At 40.9% G+C, this 17,760-nt stretch overlaps 2 protein-coding genes across 7 annotated transcripts in view; both read right to left on the bottom strand.

The window, feature by feature from the left end:
• Window positions 1-5,472: 5,472 nt before the first annotated feature.
• On the bottom strand, window positions 5,473-9,997 carry loxl5a (lysyl oxidase-like 5a). Of its 2 annotated transcripts, XM_031864127.1 has the most exons (7): window positions 8,998-9,223; window positions 8,121-8,229; window positions 7,330-7,467; window positions 6,607-6,763; window positions 6,364-6,459; window positions 6,119-6,234; window positions 5,473-6,025 (listed from the first exon to the last, which is right to left on the bottom strand). In XM_031864127.1, the coding sequence occupies exons 1-7, from the start codon at window positions 9,134-9,136 to the stop codon at window positions 6,019-6,021; spliced, it is 762 nt and encodes a 253-aa protein (XP_031719987.1). In that variant the 5' UTR covers window positions 9,137-9,223; the 3' UTR covers window positions 5,473-6,018. The 2 variants fall into 2 exon arrangements, with proteins under 2 accessions (XP_031719987.1, XP_031719986.1); XM_031864126.1 differs by lacking the exon at window positions 5,473-6,025 and having other exon boundaries at window positions 6,115-6,234; window positions 8,998-9,997.
• A 4,816-nt stretch (window positions 9,998-14,813) lies between these two features.
• The window catches only part of mibp (muscle-specific beta 1 integrin binding protein), a 3,889-nt gene continuing 942 nt past the window's right edge, over window positions 14,814-17,760 (bottom strand). Inside the window, exons 2-8 of one of the 5 annotated variants that reach the window (XM_031864056.1) lie at window positions 17,357-17,447; window positions 16,741-16,789; window positions 16,342-16,516; window positions 15,799-15,870; window positions 15,542-15,648; window positions 15,372-15,415; window positions 14,814-15,114 (exon numbers count right to left, since the gene is read on the bottom strand). In XM_031864056.1, coding sequence (XP_031719916.1) covers window positions 15,082-15,114; window positions 15,372-15,415; window positions 15,542-15,648; window positions 15,799-15,870; window positions 16,342-16,516; window positions 16,741-16,789; window positions 17,357-17,447 — 571 coding nt within the window. In that variant the 3' untranslated portion in view covers window positions 14,814-15,081. Of the gene's footprint in view, window positions 15,118-15,311; window positions 15,416-15,541; window positions 15,649-15,798; window positions 15,871-16,341; window positions 16,517-16,740; window positions 16,790-17,356; window positions 17,448-17,760 lie in introns of those variants that run through there. The other 4 variants (XM_031864055.1, XM_031864054.1, XM_031864053.1 and 1 more) reach the window with 4 other exon arrangements.

A 17,760-nucleotide genomic window follows, 5' to 3' on the forward strand; every position in this document is an offset into this window, starting at 1 on the left:
ATGTAACGATATCTTTTATGGCCACACGATGTCGCCCTTGTTCAACCAATTTTGTCCATGTATTTTTAATGCAGGATAGATGGATGGATGGATGGATGGATGGATAGATATATATGTAGATAGATAGATAGATAGATAGATAGATAGATAGGTAGATAGATAGATAGATATAGATGGATAGATAGATAGATAGGTAGATAATGGATAGATGGATGGATAGACACTTTATTCATCCCGCAAGGGGAAATTTGATCGTTACAGCAGCAGAAAATACTTAAGCAATTAAAGTAACAGAGTAAAATATACTAGATATAAAAAATGCACAGTATATGCAATGAAATAGTATAGTATTAAATTAACTAACTAAACAGTGGTACAAAGATCAACCAACAGCAAACAAACAACAGTGTAGCAGTGCTATAGTCTTGTGGATGATTTGACAACTAAGTAGAACCATTGCAAAAATGTCTAAATTTGTATTTGTATGACAGCATCAAAGTAAGCGTAAAATAACATGAAATAGCAATTTGACAAATCCACCCCAACTCAAGGTCCAGTGAGCTCACTTCAAACTCCATCCACTGATGATAACACAGTGTGACTGTTAACACCTCCAGAACAAAGCCAGTGAGTGGAGCTTGAGTTGGGATTGTTTGGTCAAACTAAATCACAGTAGATTTTTACAGATTTCAAATAGCCACACAAAGTATAGTTTACGCCACCTGACGTCAAAACTGATGCTTTATGGAAGGTCCAAGAGAGAGAACTCTCATGCAAACATACCTATGTTTGCCTATATAAAGCATACAGTAGGCCCATGTGTCTTTTTTGTACTGCCTGGCAGCAGCCCAGGATGTCATGTGCAGGTGTAAAAGGGAGAGGGCGGAGCGCACATCTCATCCTCGCAAATGTATGAGTTGCATGAACATGTCACTGACGTTTCTTGTCTCAGTGTAAATCTTATCCACTCCAATCTTATCGCAATGAATCGTTCCTCCACGACAATACAAAATCTAATGAACAACATCATTAATTCAAATGTGTTGTAAAGATAATATCAGACTTTATTCATCCCTGGGGGGAAATTACCCACCAGTATCTACAGGTAAAATCGTTACTAAAAACTGCATATGGTTTATGGCCTGGTTTTAAATGTTCTGTATGAGTAGTGCATTACGTGTAAGGAACACTGGGATAACATTGTATTTACAAAGAGATGTTTGTGCACATCTATAAATGGACTGATTATATGTGCAGTATGTACAGCCTGTTTTGACGAACAATGAACAGTAAAAAATATTATGTACACAGCACTGAACAATAAGAATAGTAGGCTTTGTATGCACAGTAAGATGATTTGGTGTTTTATTACACACATATTCATATCAAACTACTATAATTTGACAAAACCATTTCAGTGCATTAAGCTGAAAGTGCCCACATTCAAACATTTCAAAGAAAGTTTTGGGAAAAAACATAAATAAACGTGTCAACAACCGAAAGGAAAACATCTTTGCCCAACCCTTTGCAGCACTTAAAATTTCTTTAACCACACTTAACATTAACGCGATTAAAGTTCCATGCTATGTATCCTCTGATCGATGAAATAACCCTCTGATACAACTTGCGGGGAATGAGTGCTGCTTGTGCCTCTTGTATTCAGGTCTGCTGGTCAAATATATATAAACGTTTTTATGCGAGTGGCATCCTCTTACAAACCGTCTACACAATACTCTCGATAACAAATACTGTACACGTACATTCCTCTCTTTTTTCACAGTAGAACAACATTTTCTGTTACAGGAGACAAAAACAGTCTCATGTCTGTTCCTACACGTCTGTGTGTTTCTGTACGTATGTCTCTGGAGCCATAAGGCGTCCTCCCGTGACAGTTGAACAGATGCCTGGTACGAGGGGAGACACCTTAACGTTGTCTGACACTCATGTGCAAAACCCATAAAACAATACGAGCATTTAGAAGCAAATTCAGACCAACAATAACTGAAGGATTTCAGCTGAATAACCTGTCTGCCTTCTTCACCCTTTCTCCTCACCCTCCCCTCCATCTCCTCCTCGCCTGTTCCTAGCCTCATCCGGTCCGCCTCCCTTCCCAATCCCACTTCCCAGCCCAAAAATAATACAATAACAGGATTAATAACAGCATGCATTCACTCGGACAGCCTGTTGAGTGTGTGGATATTTACACAGCAGCTCCGGGAGGAAAAGTACAGGGGCCATTACATTCTTCTATTTCAAATAGGGAGAGCTGTTAATGATGTGTAAAGGGTGAGACTCAGGGAGTCCTTGTCCTGCCCAGGTAAACATTGTCTTCTTGTTTTCAGGATGTTAGTGTACTCGTCTGAGGAGTCATTTCCACTGTGCTCGCAGAAACAGCTTCTGCTCTTTGCTACAAACAAACAATTCTCTCAAATATACAGACCAGACGTCCAGACAGAGAAACACAACATTAGCACGGTTATTTCACTAATGATGCAAACTCATACTGCAGACTCTCTACATACGGGAGGCAGTGTTAGAAATCTATACTTCAGTATGTCAGTGGTTATGTATGTGTAGATTTATATACATCAGAGTTCCTTTGAACATATAATAGTTTTGCACATCTGTTACAGAGCCGAATCAGTTCGGTCGATTACCTCCGTGATTGGATGATTAATAAGCTGTTAAAATGTTGTATGCATTATTATTTGTCCTCTCATGGAGCTGATGTGTGAGTTCATAGTTGTCTAAATGGGTTATATTAATTCTGAAGGATGATAATTTATATAGAAACTGGCATGGTGTTGATTATTGCAATGTCACATTAATCTCCTCAATCCCACAGAGCCTTCAGCAGGTCCATCACAATGAGCTCATACTATGTGAACGAACAGACGTTTATCTTGAATTCTCCTGGTTGGTGAGTGTCTCTTTGAGTGACATTGTGATAAGTAAAGGCTGGGGCTGGGACTTTTGGGCCCCTGGGCCTGTGCCCGGTAGGCCCGGTCAGTATCCATCAATGATCACAAGGTTTACAAATGTATGACTCAAAAGAACACCCAGACATGATCAGATAATGCTATGAACTACACCTCAGAGATTTGAAAACTTAAAGCTGTAACAAAAAGAATAGAGAAATCAGAAGCATAGAGGTTGACGGGGTCAGTATTGACCATTTTGCTGTTTGTGTCTGTACAAGGAACAAGCTCTGGCATAAAGTGTCACTGCAGTCTCGCCTGTTGGCTCTGACACTTGTTTACCGGGATTCTCAGACAGTCAGGCCTCTGGGCACAGCCTCACAGAGCTTCAGCCGGTGATAAGAATGGTTTAGCCGTGGTGCTGCTGAGGTAAGCAGTTTGCAGTCAGGTTTTCCTGGCCGTCTGCAGATCTGTGGAATTTCTCTCCTCCTCGCCATCTCCAGCGGGGAAGGCAGGGGCGACCGGCAGCTCTGGCTATCCTGCAGGCCCTGCGGCCACATCGACCTGCCCTGAGCAAACAGCACCTGAGCGGCCGAGGAGGCTCTGCCCTGACCCTCTGTCACACTCAAATTCACATCAGTGGATCTCCGACGGCTCTCTGACCAAAGATGGTTTGGGCTCCATAGAGACGCCATATTTGGATAAGAGGATGAGTGAAATCTGGCGTTATGAAATAGGTTTCAATCCCAGTGTGATGTGGATATCTGCAGACTTTCCTCATCTCTGATACTCTCTTCTGTCTTACCACCTTTTTGATCCATGTACCTTTATCTTAACAGCAAAGGAAAGTCACCTGTACAGTTACAGGGTGTCACAATCTGGCTCGTGAGGCCAGATTGACAAAGTTTGAGACACACTTAAAACAAACTGCGATTAACTAAATGCACAACAAATCTAAAAAATAAATCAAACACATGAAGACTGGAGGTCAGAGGGATCAGTGGTGCAGGTTGTGCGTGAGAGAGGAGATAGTGTTAATGTTGTGGGGTGCATGTAAATAAAGTAAAGCAAAGAACCGAAGCAGAACTACAGCTGCAACACAACCAAATGGGTGGCTGCAGGGAAGGAGAGAGGGAGACTGTTAGACTGGGAACAGTGGTTGGCACTAATGATCGCCTGCCACCAGGTGTCTGAAAAACGACAGATTGGCAGGAATGAGCAGAGGATGTCACAAGAGAGGTTTTGTACTTTTTATTCAGCTACATTGTTCAGCAACAGATATACAGTTACAACAGTTATACTTTTCAGTTTAATATTTCACCAACAATAAACATAATGCTAAAATACCAAATTAAACCAGTGGTTAGGAACTACAGAACCAAACCACAAATGCTTCTTATCCAGTATTAATACTTTGTTATACATAATAATATATCTGTCACAGGAGGCATTATACTGCAGAACCAGTACATTTATATTTGAAGTATACATTTTGATGATGATACTGATGTACTTTTACTTAGGTATATTTTGAATGAGTATTTTTACATTATTGTATTAGTACCTCCACTTCAATTAAAAGATCTGAATACATCCTTCACTGCTGTATTACTGTGTTCCAACACTGAATATACACTAATGTAAGGAATTCTCTAAAACTTTCTTCTGGTTTTCTTGGCGCCTTCATAGCGAGTGTGAATTAACAGACGGAGATCATCAACAGCAACAGATGCTGCAGCACCGTACAGAAAATACACTCTATGACCTCAGCTCCCACCTGCCTGCATATCCATCTCATGAACATCCTGGAAGAGTTTCCTTCTTTCAACATAAGGCTTCGCATACAAGTTGCTGAGATCTCCCACTTTACAAGGACTTTATGAGGACTTTACAAGTCAATACAGTCAAAAGCTTCCTTCACACTCTATGTTTAACATTACAAGACCATGAAGGAACATATTTGTGCTGGACAGCAAAGAGCGCTGTCTAAAAAACAGCAAAATGAATGAACTGTGTTAAAAAAAAAGTAGTTGTAGTGAGCGTTTATTCATTTCCACGTCCCAGCCAGACGGTGTCCCTAATAAAACTGGTGACAAAGTGTAAACAGAGCGTTCCCAGACGCCTCACACGGCGTCATTGCCAGGTGAATAAATGTTTTCTCAATCACTCATCTACTGTAACACAACATGACAAACACGCAACAACAGGCTTGTGGTGTGAAGCTCCGTGCTTCCATTTCCGAGACACGTAAACGTGCTAAGTGGAGTTTCAGGTATTTCTCTGAGGTGTGTTATTCCAAAAGCATTTTAGAAATGTACCACTCCTCACTTTAATGGCCCTCAGCTTGTGTTAACTGATGGTAATGGTAAATGGTCAGTGGAATGACTTCATGTTGTTAAATATTTGTTCAAATTATCCCATCAGTAGTGACTATTCAGATTTCTTTTTTAAGTAAGGCATCAGTCTTCAATGGTAACCTTTGTTTAAAAAAAAAAACAACTTCATTAATACATTTATTATACCTTTAAAACAATCAAATACTCTTTCACTAGATTGTAAAATAACAGACAATACATTTGTGTGTACACTGCACAAAATCATACACCCTGTTCTGCTCGAAATGCATGCATGACAGTATTTGGCTTTTATATTTTAACAGCACTTTTAAGTCTTTTATTCCTATACATAGTCAATATTAAAAGGGTCGTTTTCTCTGACAAGGCATATTGCTAATGAATTTGAAAAGGAGAAGAGCACCACGCAAAATAAGCACCAATTCAGTCGCACAGTGTAACCGAATGAATTGACGCAGCTTGAATCGCTTCTTTATATTTGTGAATCACGCTAACACACATTCCTCAAGTTTTCTGCACACAAACAGCTAACAGTAGAGTCTTGCATTGCTTAAAAATGTATATTTTTACAAATAACATAAGTTAACATGTAGCCAGTCTGGCTGTAGCAACAGTATATCATATCACATAAATAAGAACAGATTAGAAAAACATTTTAAAGTAAGTATCAACTGCACAGTAAGAGCAACAGTCAAGAAGGTATTGAGTATAAGTATTCTGTGGGGAAATGTATGTCTTCAGTCAGGTCAGCTTCTGTGGAACAAAGAAAAGATATCAGTGATGAGCTCTTCTTCTTTTGGACTTCTGATCTCAGCTAAAAGGAGCGAGCACACAAGACTGACTTACACAGTGATCCTGCAGTTTCTTGCCTGCACGTAGCTTCCTGTGTACCTGATGTCGCAGCGCACCTCATTGTTGGAGAAATCTGACTCCTGAACCATCTGAGAGGGGTTCACTGTCACCTGAGGAACAGTAGAAACAGCTATGAAACCTAGATATTCTATCTGATTCCAGTTATTTGAAAACATGCTGTTGTGAAGTGAATAAGTAATCTGTTTTTATCCATCGTGTCCTATTTCATTAACTGCCACCTTGAGTATGTAGTTTCCAGGTGGTACATCAGTGATGTCGATCCACTGGCAGTCGATGTTGGCATGATACGTGTCGTAGCAACCAGGACCGAGCCCCTAAGAAAAAGCCAAACGTGCATTATTCATGGCATCGAGGAAAAGAGTTCATCTTTGAGTAATAAATCATCATCTAATAAATAAATAAAAAATGGATGGATGGATTAATGGAAAAGTAAAAATTAATCTGAGACCAGGAGGACCAACCTGTGTGTGAGAAGTGCAGGCGAAGCGCCGTCGCACCCCCGGGTCACAGGACGTGTCCTCCAGGCAGAAACTGGCCTTGTGTCCCTCTGCAACCTTCTGTCCAGTGGAGACGTCCAACAAGTCGTAATTGCTAAAGGCGTCCATACTGTGGTAATGCCTGTAGATGCACAGAGAGAAATGAGAGCGTTACTGAAAATGTGTTGTGGAAATCCTCATTTCTGTTTGATCATACACATATTAGCACCAAGTAAAGGAACTCAACAAACTGTAACTGGCACCAAGTACAACTGCTGGAGTGGCTCTTCATTGTTTCACAAGGAGCAATTTGTGATTTAGTGAATTTGCCATGGACATGTGGACAGGAGGAGTTGGGTTGTGATTTGAATGACTGAAGCTGCACTCTTAATAGATGGCACACTATCCTTGGATTTTAATATTAATATTTCTCAGAATTGTGTATACATGTTTGATTTTATATGCACCTTTTGTGATTTTGTCATTTAATGCACTTTCAAATTTGCATATTTTATGACTCTGTGAAAGCCGAGGAAAGACTACATCTCTGCACGGTGGCAGCTAGGAGACTAATAAAATATTACAGACGACAAGATTTAGACGGGGAATAACTGACACATTCTCAAATGTATGATTCATTCAAATCTGGTAGATCAAAGAGCCGACACACCACTGTGCATGGATTTGATATAATACTACTGAACTCACTGGTGACAGCTGTGCCATTCCCACTCATGTCTGGGCTTCACTGGGAGAAAGTCTGCTGTTCCTTGGTTCTTCACTCGCTGGGGGAACCGCAGCAGGACTCTGTAGTCGAGGTCCGTCACACTGGGATGACTCGCAGACCTGAAAGAAAAGGAAACAAGAAGAGAACGAGCCAAGTTAAACTCCAGTATCTTCACTATGAACTGAAACGACACGAAGGAAGACCTAATTCACTGAGCGCACAGCTCGGGTTGACTTGCATCACCTTTTTATCTGTGGTGTCTTTACATCACATTATCCTCCAAGCACACTGAGCTTCTTATATAATGGTGCATTACTGTGTAAGTGACAGGGCTGGATTCTTGCCTCAGCAATTTTTGCATTCACCTCAGGAATCCTTTGCCTTTCACTTCAGAGCTCCTTTTACTTGGCTAAGTGGCTGCTCAGATCAGAGGAGGGAATCTCGGGCGGCTGCCAGGTCTGTATCCAGCCGCTCAGTCACTCAGCTATAGCTTCCAAATGGGACTGAGGCCAACACACATCCTAATGTGGTAACCTCAGAGGAAGCCTAAATGATTATCATTATGCCTTTAGAAGTGTATACCGCATTGATTGACCTTTTATCACACTGTAGAGAGCTCGTGCATAACAAAATGCCAGTTAAGGACAAAGGGCAATACAAGAATCATCAGACTAACGCCACATCTACTCGTATCTTCACTAATTAACTGATTTCATTGGTCTTGACTCAACTGACAGAATAATTCTGTGTGAAGTCAAATAAATAAGTGCACCTGGAAAGACAGTTTTCTTCAGCAGCACAGCGAAGTGCGTACATCTGCACTCTCTGGATGTAAGAGGCAGCTTGGATGTAGTAAGGGTCAGGAACCAAGTCTGGGAGACCTGCAGAAGAAGAAAAAAACACAAGTTAAAAAGAATGTAAATTCACTGATTCAAACAGAGTTTCACTTTTCATTAAGACTTTTGAGGGGGGCTTCAAACATCGTCTCTCTTCTGGAAAAGAGGTGGAAACTTCAATATTCTCAAAGGAAATCGGGACAGAAAACATGTAAATTATTTACGAGGCATAATCGACAGAACTGTATGTGGTGTTTTGAATTTGCATGCATAGATCATCAGAACACTACCTTGGGTAAAAATCTATTTGTATTAACTGATTATATATTTCAAAAAATATTTATTAAATTAAACTATTCTTATTGTTTAACAAGTAATTTTACTTTGTATGCCTGAGTACATTTAATACAAACACTTTAATAGAATACTTCAGCAGATGACTGAATAGAAAACTTTGGATAATATACTCTCATAACTTGTACTCTGCACCACTTCTAGCAAACTACTGGACTAATGACTCCCGATCTATCAATCAGCCATTTAATTTCAATTCTGCTTAGAGGCTCTCATACTGGAGACATTAATTGTGTTGTAGGGTGCATTAACTCTCACTCCCATTAAAACTGCATTAGAAAAAAGGAGATTTAAATTTGAAAATGCATGAGGCATCTGTGCCTCAGCATTGCAGGCTCAGTGCTTCCCAGGGCTATCATTATTCAGACTTTGATTCAGGGTGTCATCAATTAAGAAATAACTGTTTTATCTACTTTTTATGGGCTAAACTTTGGTTTCAATCTCTCCTGTCCGCCTCACCATTGTGGAAGAACCTGGTGCCATAGCCCGGTCCTGGTGGAGGGCGCACAGTGATCCTGTTTCTGCGGTCTGGTGGGTAAACATTATAGAAAACTGAGTTTCTGTGATGAATACTGTGCGGATCCTGTGGGTCACCCATGTCCGTAGTCCTTGTTGTCTCCAATCTTGGTCGAGGAAAGTGTATTTCTACGGCGTTACTGGACAGCGCTGTGGGAGAAACATTTGACTCCGATGTGATTCTGGTCAGTGAGTGCGCTATTTGCGCACTGGTAGCGTCTCCTAAACGCGTTTGCTGCTGGATGTGACGTATATTCCCACTATCCTCTGCCACTGTGACCAATCCAGCTGTGGCAGATGACCGGGCAGCGGATTCCAAGCTTTCAGATCTTATCCTGCCCGCTCGGCTGTGCGTAAAGTCCGGTGATCTTACCGGTGACGCTGTGGCCTGTTGAGCGCCATCTCCAGGTGTACTCCGGCCTCCTCGCGGGACTCCGCTGCCGGAGGACTCCTGGATGGAGGTGAAAGCGGCAGCGCTACTGTTGGACGGTGCCTCTTGTGAGCGGACAACCACAACCGTGGTTGCTAGGCGCGGTGGGGACTGACTGTGTGTCCCGGGTCGTCCCGAGGCGAGTAAATACTGACCCGCATCAACACCAAGAACCGACGCATCCATTTGATTGAGGTCATTTTGTTGAATGTGACCCCCGGCTGCGTCCTCGAGGTCTCCATGTCTGATTCTGGTGGATCTACTCAGTGCAACAGGAGGGTGAAGTCGGTTAAAATTGTTTTTAGTTGTCAATACCAGCTGAGCGCGTCTTCTGCTCTGCGCAGGTGAGCGATATTGAGTCCCCGTGCTCAGTAAACTGTACACCTGGCCGTTATTCTCCCACTGAATCCGGTGTCTCCACGGTCCAACACGTGCGCGTAAATGGTGCTGACCGGTTCCGAAACACACCAAAACACCTAGTAGGCAGATTAATACAAGCACTGACTTCTCCATGGCTCAATGTGAAGGTGTCTCTATGTGGAGAGGTCTGACACTGAGGCATTAACGACGAACATTTGAGTTTGACCTGGGTGATGGGGTGGTGTTTTGAATACACTCAACTCCGTCACGCAGTTACATCACCACTGAGAGACTTCGTGTAGAGGCGTCTTCAAATGTTTGTAATGTGAGTTACTCTCAGAAAAAAAGGGTTTTCACATGTACAGCAAGGAGCTACACTTATGTCCCAGATTAACCATTTCCCCACCGTCCAAGTAGAATCCTGGAACTAACGGTGCACTGAAAGCAATTAAGCCTACTAATATCTGTATGGAACTTAATTTCCTTGTAGTCTATTGGCACATTTCGCATAAGACACATTAGGGACTGTCAGTGTTAGTGTATGTCTTTAGTTGCACAGTGTACCGCTGGGCTTTAATGAACCTATTGAATCCCCACTCTGGGGCCAAGTCGACCTCTTCACCACATGATGGCAGTGGATCCTCACTGACAGTCAGCACTCTGACTATTTGTTTTTTTATCAAAGTCTTGTAAGTTTTAGTGTTAGCACGTAACGGCCCGTTGATTCAGCTTTGATTGAAGGGAAGATATAAATGCCAATGAAGTGACTTGAAGTTTTTTCCTCAAAATTTTGGATCCAGATATCATGTATTTCAAACGAACTTGTATTCACGAGTCTCCCTTAATTAACCTTCAAACCCTAAATGTATGCATGTATACTTAATTAACCTTCAAACCCTAAATGTATGCATGTATACTTAATTAACCTTCAAACCCTAAATGTATGCATGTATACGTATATTTAAGAAACAGAACACCTATCTTCTCTCCCAAAGCATGTCTGCCCTTCAAGTCTTGTTATGTGACATACTTCAAAGTCAGGTCAAGGTCAGGTCATATAAATAGATCACTATAAATCACTGTGGAGCTTTAAAGGGCTTATTGATCTCTTCATTCAGTTGCAGACCATTTAGATGAATATTTTTAAATTTTTTTTTATACTATATTGATCCCTTTAAGGGGGAAATTTGCCTCTCTGCATTTGACCCATCCCTGTATATAGGGCGCAGTGGGCTGCCAATGACAGGCGCCCAGGGAGCCTGGGATTCAGTGTATTGCTCAGGGACACTACGACACGTCCCCGTTGACCTGCTGGTTCCCAGACAACCCTCTTAACTCAGTCAGCCACGGTCACCCCACGAATATATCCCCATAACAGTAACATGAAGACTTTGCCAGACTGTTCAATGTCTTTCAAGGTTGTGATTGTTTAAATATAATATGTACATGTTTTGCGATGAGAAACTGGTATTTATTGGTAACAATAAAAAGAAAAAGACATGAGGCTCAGTCCTCACTCCTCTTGTTGATTGACAGATCAACAAGTCATCATACACATTACAAACGGCTATAAAAAACAAATATCCCTCATAGTGTTTTTCTGTAGGACAAAAAGTGGATTAGGAGAGTGAGACATGCTGAAAGAAACCCTCTAAATAACTCCATTGAAGTCTATTGATGTTCAAAACGTGTAACACCTTATTTTATTCTTCTCAAACATGCAAACCGTCATGGCCTGAAGTAATCCAGCATAACGCGTGAACAATAACAGACAAAAAACATAGCAAACTATACATCCACCAGAGGACAGTCACAGGTCAGCCTTATGTGGTGCGTACGTGCAACGTATATATACACACAATGATGCGGTTGTAGTATGGGGGAGGCCCTCACCTTTGCCTTTATTTTGTGTCATTCATCATGTGGCTCAGCTGTTCTGGCTGCTTGGACATGTGAACAGACTTGTAGAAAGTATACGTGGTGCAAGTCACGAGTGTGCATGGTGACAAAAAGCACACTCTGGATTAGTGGAGGTCAGAGTGTATAAAACCTCCTGTATCTGCACCAACACTACAAGAACCCTCTAAATATACTCACACACCCTGGCAAGCACCCAGAGCCTTTCTGCAATCTGTGCAAGTATAAATCCATGAGTGAGTGTGAGAAACACGAGCACGGTAGGTGTGTGTGTGTAAGTGTGAGTAAGTCGTGGGACATGATCACAGGGTCTGTTTAGCTCAGGCAGGCTGTAACCGGATGGGTGTCATTGCTCCAGCTTGTCGGGTGGTCTATCACAGTGTAAGCCTTTGAGATCTCTCCAGCCAGTGATACTGCTCTGTCCCTAACTCGTTGACACACATGATTTAAACCCCCAGCCATCCAACAACATCAATGAAGACTGGCTTCAGTTTCCATTGTAGTTTCTTGGGAGGTTAAAGTTACAGGGTTTTAACAAGAAACCCGTTTGTTTAAAATGTTCAGATATTGTAGCCTACTTTATACTTAGCTGCATTTTGACAGCCTGTGTATTAAAATGTCTGCATACCAAATGATCAGTTAGTTAAATAAATGTTGAACGGTAAATAAACTGCACTAAAGACCTTCAGCATCTTGCTTAAGGACACATCGACAGGTGGACAGGGAGGAGCTGGGGATTGAATTGAATTTACGAAAAATGTATAATTACCCAGCTGAACAAAAAGGGTTAAAATAGAAATTAGAAGTTTTTATTTTTCATATCCATGTACAGTATACGTATATTGCATTGGTTTTGTTATTCATATGAAAACTAAAATTGCATTTAACTGAATTCAATAATGTCGTGTTTATGATTATTGCATTCAAAACGTAGCTCCCTCCGAACCTGCGGTGTACTTATCCTGCAGTGGGTTACAGACAACCAAATTGAACTAAAGGACAGTACTTGAGAGGATGTACTCGGTTATTCTCCACCACTCGGTTTGAATGTCAACATGGAGACAGCAAACTTGAAGTTGCATGCTAAAACAATGAGAGATTCTTTCCATGTAGGTAATAAACCTCAGTGTCCTGTGACTCACGCACATAGAGAAGAGGTTTGTGAATCCAAAACAAAGACCTATAACTTCCCTGATTCCTCAGCAGCTCACTGACACCGTGGTGCCTGTATTCCGTTGTTGTTCTTACTCAAATGGGGCCGTTTAAAACATGGTCAATTTAGTAGACAGGAAAAAACTTCATCAGATTTACTCACACTGAATCAAAATAAGGGAGTTTATTTTTTACACTTACCAAAATATTGGGAACAAAGAGCAGTGGAGGACAGGTCTGAGAGTTATATTACTGACTTTATAGAGGCCCAGCATGCCAATGGATCAGTCACATGATTCACACAAGCTGTGAGTAACGAGGTCACGTTTGTACAGGAAAATATCTAGACTGGATTTTGTCTTCACTGTAAAGCTGCTTGGTATAATTAAGGCACCGTTTCGCACTTGCCTTTCCTTGTGTGGTGAAATTTGCATTATTAGATTGGGGCACCATTACCCAAAATCAGGGATGGATGTTAATTTAGATTTTTTTTTTCCTGACCGACCCTTAAAAACCCACCCAGCTGCAACAATAACTGGAGCACCGGACAGGACTGGGGACACATGCAGCCCTTTTCCTAGTATGTCGTAATTCTATTTTTTATAAAATAAAACTATGCCAAAGATAATTCTAAAATAAAACATGTACATAAATAGACTCAAATCATGTCAATCGACTGAACCAACTTAACTTCTAAAAGTGCAATGTATATAAAGATTATTGATTAATGTGTTCATTCATTAAGCCCATAAACGTTTGTGTGGCTGATATGGAAAGTGTAACACTTTCAGTGGACTTTTTACTGCTAATCGTCAAGTTGCTGCGACCGGTGTTTTCTGAGTTAGATCGTCTAAAGAGGACGTCTCATGTCTCTGCAATTAATGCAATCCTCAATGTGTTTTGTCATCAAGTATTTTGCTAACATTAACTGTTGACACATGTCCTCCAAATTGAAGTTAAAAAAAAAAGCAAAAAAAAAAAAAAGCAAGTTGTTTGCATCCCTGCAAAACACAGATATTATCGTCTTTTCTCCTTGAACAGACCCGCATGTGTGCGTGTTTTAACAGTCATCACACATACTGATGTCATTTTTAGCACCGGGAGTCCAGGCCAGTGTGGTTTACTCCACGTCCACCTGCTGGAGCCTCACAACAATCACCTTGTCACTCAATTTCCACAAGACACACACACACGACAGATCACACGTACAAACAGCTGATGTCATCAGGAATGGGAAGACAGGTCGTTATTTTAATAGGCGTCAAACTGAATGGGAACATATAGATGCACTACTTTTTCAAATTAACAGGAGACCTGTAGTTAACTACCGTTTTATAACCAAGAATTTATTCAACTCGGACTCAAAAATGAGCCAAATCACTTTTACTTTCAGACAGATTTTGATGCCAAAATGGTCTTTGTTCTTCTAATGGCCGTCAACGTACTTTGGGTGAAGAATACATGCACCTACCTGACCCGTTCTTTATTTAGCTGTGGTATGATGAGCTGCTCACACTAACTCTGTGACAGCATAAGGTATTCACTCAGGGGAAATGAGAAATTATTCTGGCCTCGCATGGAAACATAGGTGATGACGGCCTCGTGTGCTGTAAATCTGGTGTGTTAGTCTAAATCTTGTGGTTAGTCAATGACTTACTCATGGGGACTATCAAGTCCTGATCCCAGGTCTGGGATGAACAACCCACACTAAATGAATTCCTAGGTGACAAGATGAAACTGTCCAAACAACTACCAATACTCAAGTTTATCAGTATTTACAACTATTAAAGGAAATATGTAGTTCTCATGCAAGCTCATTATTATATTGCAAGTTCATAAAAACCCAACTGCTAAATTGAATTTTGTGAAGACAAGAAAATAGAGATTGTTTATGTTCTGTATATCAACAGCAACTAATGCATTTATTTGTAGGAGAATGCGACAAATGTTCCAGTACAAGTCAGTGGTTTAACATAACAGTAACATAGTATGTTCTGGTTCAAAAATGAATTAAAAAACAAAAAACACAAAACCATATTGACCATCTGAAGATGATAAAAACAAACAAAAAAAAAAAAAAACAATGATAAGTTAACATTGCTTTGTTTCAGTCACAAACAAAGAATAAAATTAGAAAAACGTCATAAAAAAAGAATCCATGGGACTATTTACAAGCTCTGTACAGGGATGAAGGAGTCTTCCTGCTGCAAGAAAGACAGAAAATAGTAATACCGTTAGGAGTTTGTACACTTTTACAATTGGACCAGTTCATATACATTTGTATTTTAGAAAACATGCATTTTGATGAGTTGTCCCTCAAATGTGGCAGATTTTTGAAACTAGGACATTAGACATCCCTAAAATGTAAATTCCCTTCAAATTGGAAACAGTGACGCACTTAAATCGGTCTTCTTATCTATAAACGATTGAGCAGATTGTTCTGAATGTCCTCATACACCTGGTTGTAGATGATCTCTTTGGACATCAAACCATCCAGGCACTCTGCAACAGTTAAAAAGTTCACCAGTTAAAAATCATACAACAAAAACTATTGGAAGTTGAAAATAAATGACACTTAATTTCCATGAGCAAATATGGATACATGGAAAAAAAAGACGGGCAACATACGGATATTCAAGCCACTGCTCTCCATCTCCCTCCTGTGCTTCAGGTACATCGGCCACACGTGGCCATCAAACAGGCCGGGAGGGTCGGGGACGGTGTACTGCCTCGTACTGAAAGCAATAACAAACTGTTAGAGAACGTGCACGAGCCATGACAGGATTATGGGCAAAAACAGCTGAAGTCAATGACTAGAAAAGAGTAAATGTGAGAATGTATTCTTTAAAATGTAGAAAAGGTAAAAACACTTTGTGTACGCTCACCTTCTCCTTCTCTTGCACTCCTCGTAGGGAATCGTGATGTAATAGCTCTTGTCGAAAACATCCAGCAGAGGCCTAGAGGGGAGATGAAGAAGGACATCGAGGATTATGCAAGTTTTCAAACAAACTAGAGAAAAAGGACAGTAGTGACTGCCCATACCATCTCATATCTATCTCTCTGCAGTGGGCTTGATATTCATCTCTAGCACACAGTGTCCACCAAGCAGCAGTGCGCTTTAAGGACAACTAACAGAGTCTGCTGAAACCCTTATCTTTAACTGCAGGACCTGCCTGAAGGGGTACACGTACCAATAGTAAGCATGCAAAACGAACATGTGACATTACAGAAATAACGTATACAATCTTTGTCGTCATACATTTCTCAGTATTGGCAAGAAACAGACTGTTCCCCATCACTGAAAATTACGTAATGTGAACGAGAGACGTCATTCATTTAGAGCCAGATTTAAAAACACAGAATAAATTTTACATTGTGCAAATAAACAAAAATGCTAATCACACACACACACACACACACACACTTACAGGTAGTTGTAGAGCAGGAAGCCCTCCACGATCAGAATGTGGGTCTGCTCGTCTGGGTCGGCCACGTCGGATGCAGAAGACAGAGGGACTCCGTGGGAACGGGCGAACTTCACTGGGTTCTCGATCCAGCCTTTTAACGTGTTGGTCATGGCCTCCATATCCATGGCGGTTATCACTACAGAGCAAAGTGGATAGAAGAGGAAGGGAAAGGATAGATAGTGAATTAGATTAGACGTTATTCAAGAATATAAAAAATTGAAAATGTGTTTTTGCATTTTGCACCAAGTTACGAGAGGGTATGAGCTTAATGTTGTGCGGTGTATGTAATGTTGGAGGGAGGAGCTATATGACATCAAAGTGTAAACAATAAGTCTTATGCAGTCTTTAGTGAAGTCTTACCATCCCATTGTCTAAAGCCGTCCTCACCGACTTCTATCTGATCGGGTTTCTGAAATAACATTCACCAATAAAACATTGCTGCAACCTCACGGCTCTGAACAAAAGTGGCAGATTCTACTCGCATGCAAAGAGTACTACGGCTAGAGAAGAGCACACACACACACACACACACACACACACACACACACACACACACACACACACACACACACAGAAGAAAAGGGAAAGGCGCAGAGCAAAGGGTATGCACAAAACTAAGCAAGGAATTAACTAAATGACACAGCTATGAAGAAATTGGGGGGGGGGATTAATCACTATATATTGTGAAGGTGCTAATGGAAATGAAGTAGAGAATAGATGCACAGGCCATGTTTGAATATTGTTAATTGATTGAAGGGCTGTTATACGGCTATATTCAAAGGACACAAGAAGCAGTAAGAAGGGACAAGCAGGTAGAGGAACTATGCTCCAAAGACATTAAGCTCATTTCTATAGCTACTGTGGGGAACACAGTGTGGCATAGAGTGGCAGCACTCACTACTTTGCTCACATGCAAAGCAGAGTTAAACAAGGAAACCGCTGGCTAACAAGAACACTTTTTATTGCTAAAACTCGCCTTGAAAAAGTCATCTTGGTGCACAACACAGCAGTTGGGCAGAGTCTTGGTCAACTTGTTTGTCAGGGTGGTTTTGCCACCATTCGTGACTCTGTAAACAAAAAGCAAAACGTGATAAAAAATGTAAATTAATAATGTGTTGCCAGCTACAGGTTTGATTTTAAACTATTTGGATTTGCAAGATTTCCATCAAAAGTGGTGGCGTGGTGCCATTTGTTTACATGGTGACTCAAAGTTTAGTTAATTTATACAGGGAAAAGGACACATTAGCCTTAAACACGGTTAAGTGTGTGCGTGCGCGCGCGTGCGTGATTAAAAAGTAAACAAATGGTGGTGAATAAAAAGCACATGCTCAGTTTTCATAATAGCTGAAATAACATGGATTAAATATAGTGTATTTTCAT

This window comes from Anarrhichthys ocellatus, unplaced genomic scaffold (assembly GCF_004355925.1).
Source record: "Anarrhichthys ocellatus isolate YVR2014 unplaced genomic scaffold, GSC_Weel_1.0 scaffold30, whole genome shotgun sequence".
NCBI lineage: Eukaryota > Metazoa > Chordata > Actinopteri > Perciformes > Anarhichadidae > Anarrhichthys > Anarrhichthys ocellatus.

Coding starts and splice junctions, on each gene's coding strand:
- loxl5a (XM_031864126.1), bottom strand. CDS start 9,997: ATGGAGAAGTCAGTGCTTGTATTAATCTGCCTACTAGGTGTTTTGGTG. Junction 6,764..7,329: donor GAATGGCACAGCTGTCACCA/GTGAGTTCAGTA, acceptor GTGCATCTACAG/GCATTACCACAGTATGGACG. Junction 6,460..6,606: donor CCTGCACTTCTCACACACAG/GTTGGTCCTCCT, acceptor GCTTTTTCTTAG/GGGCTCGGTCCTGGTTGCTA.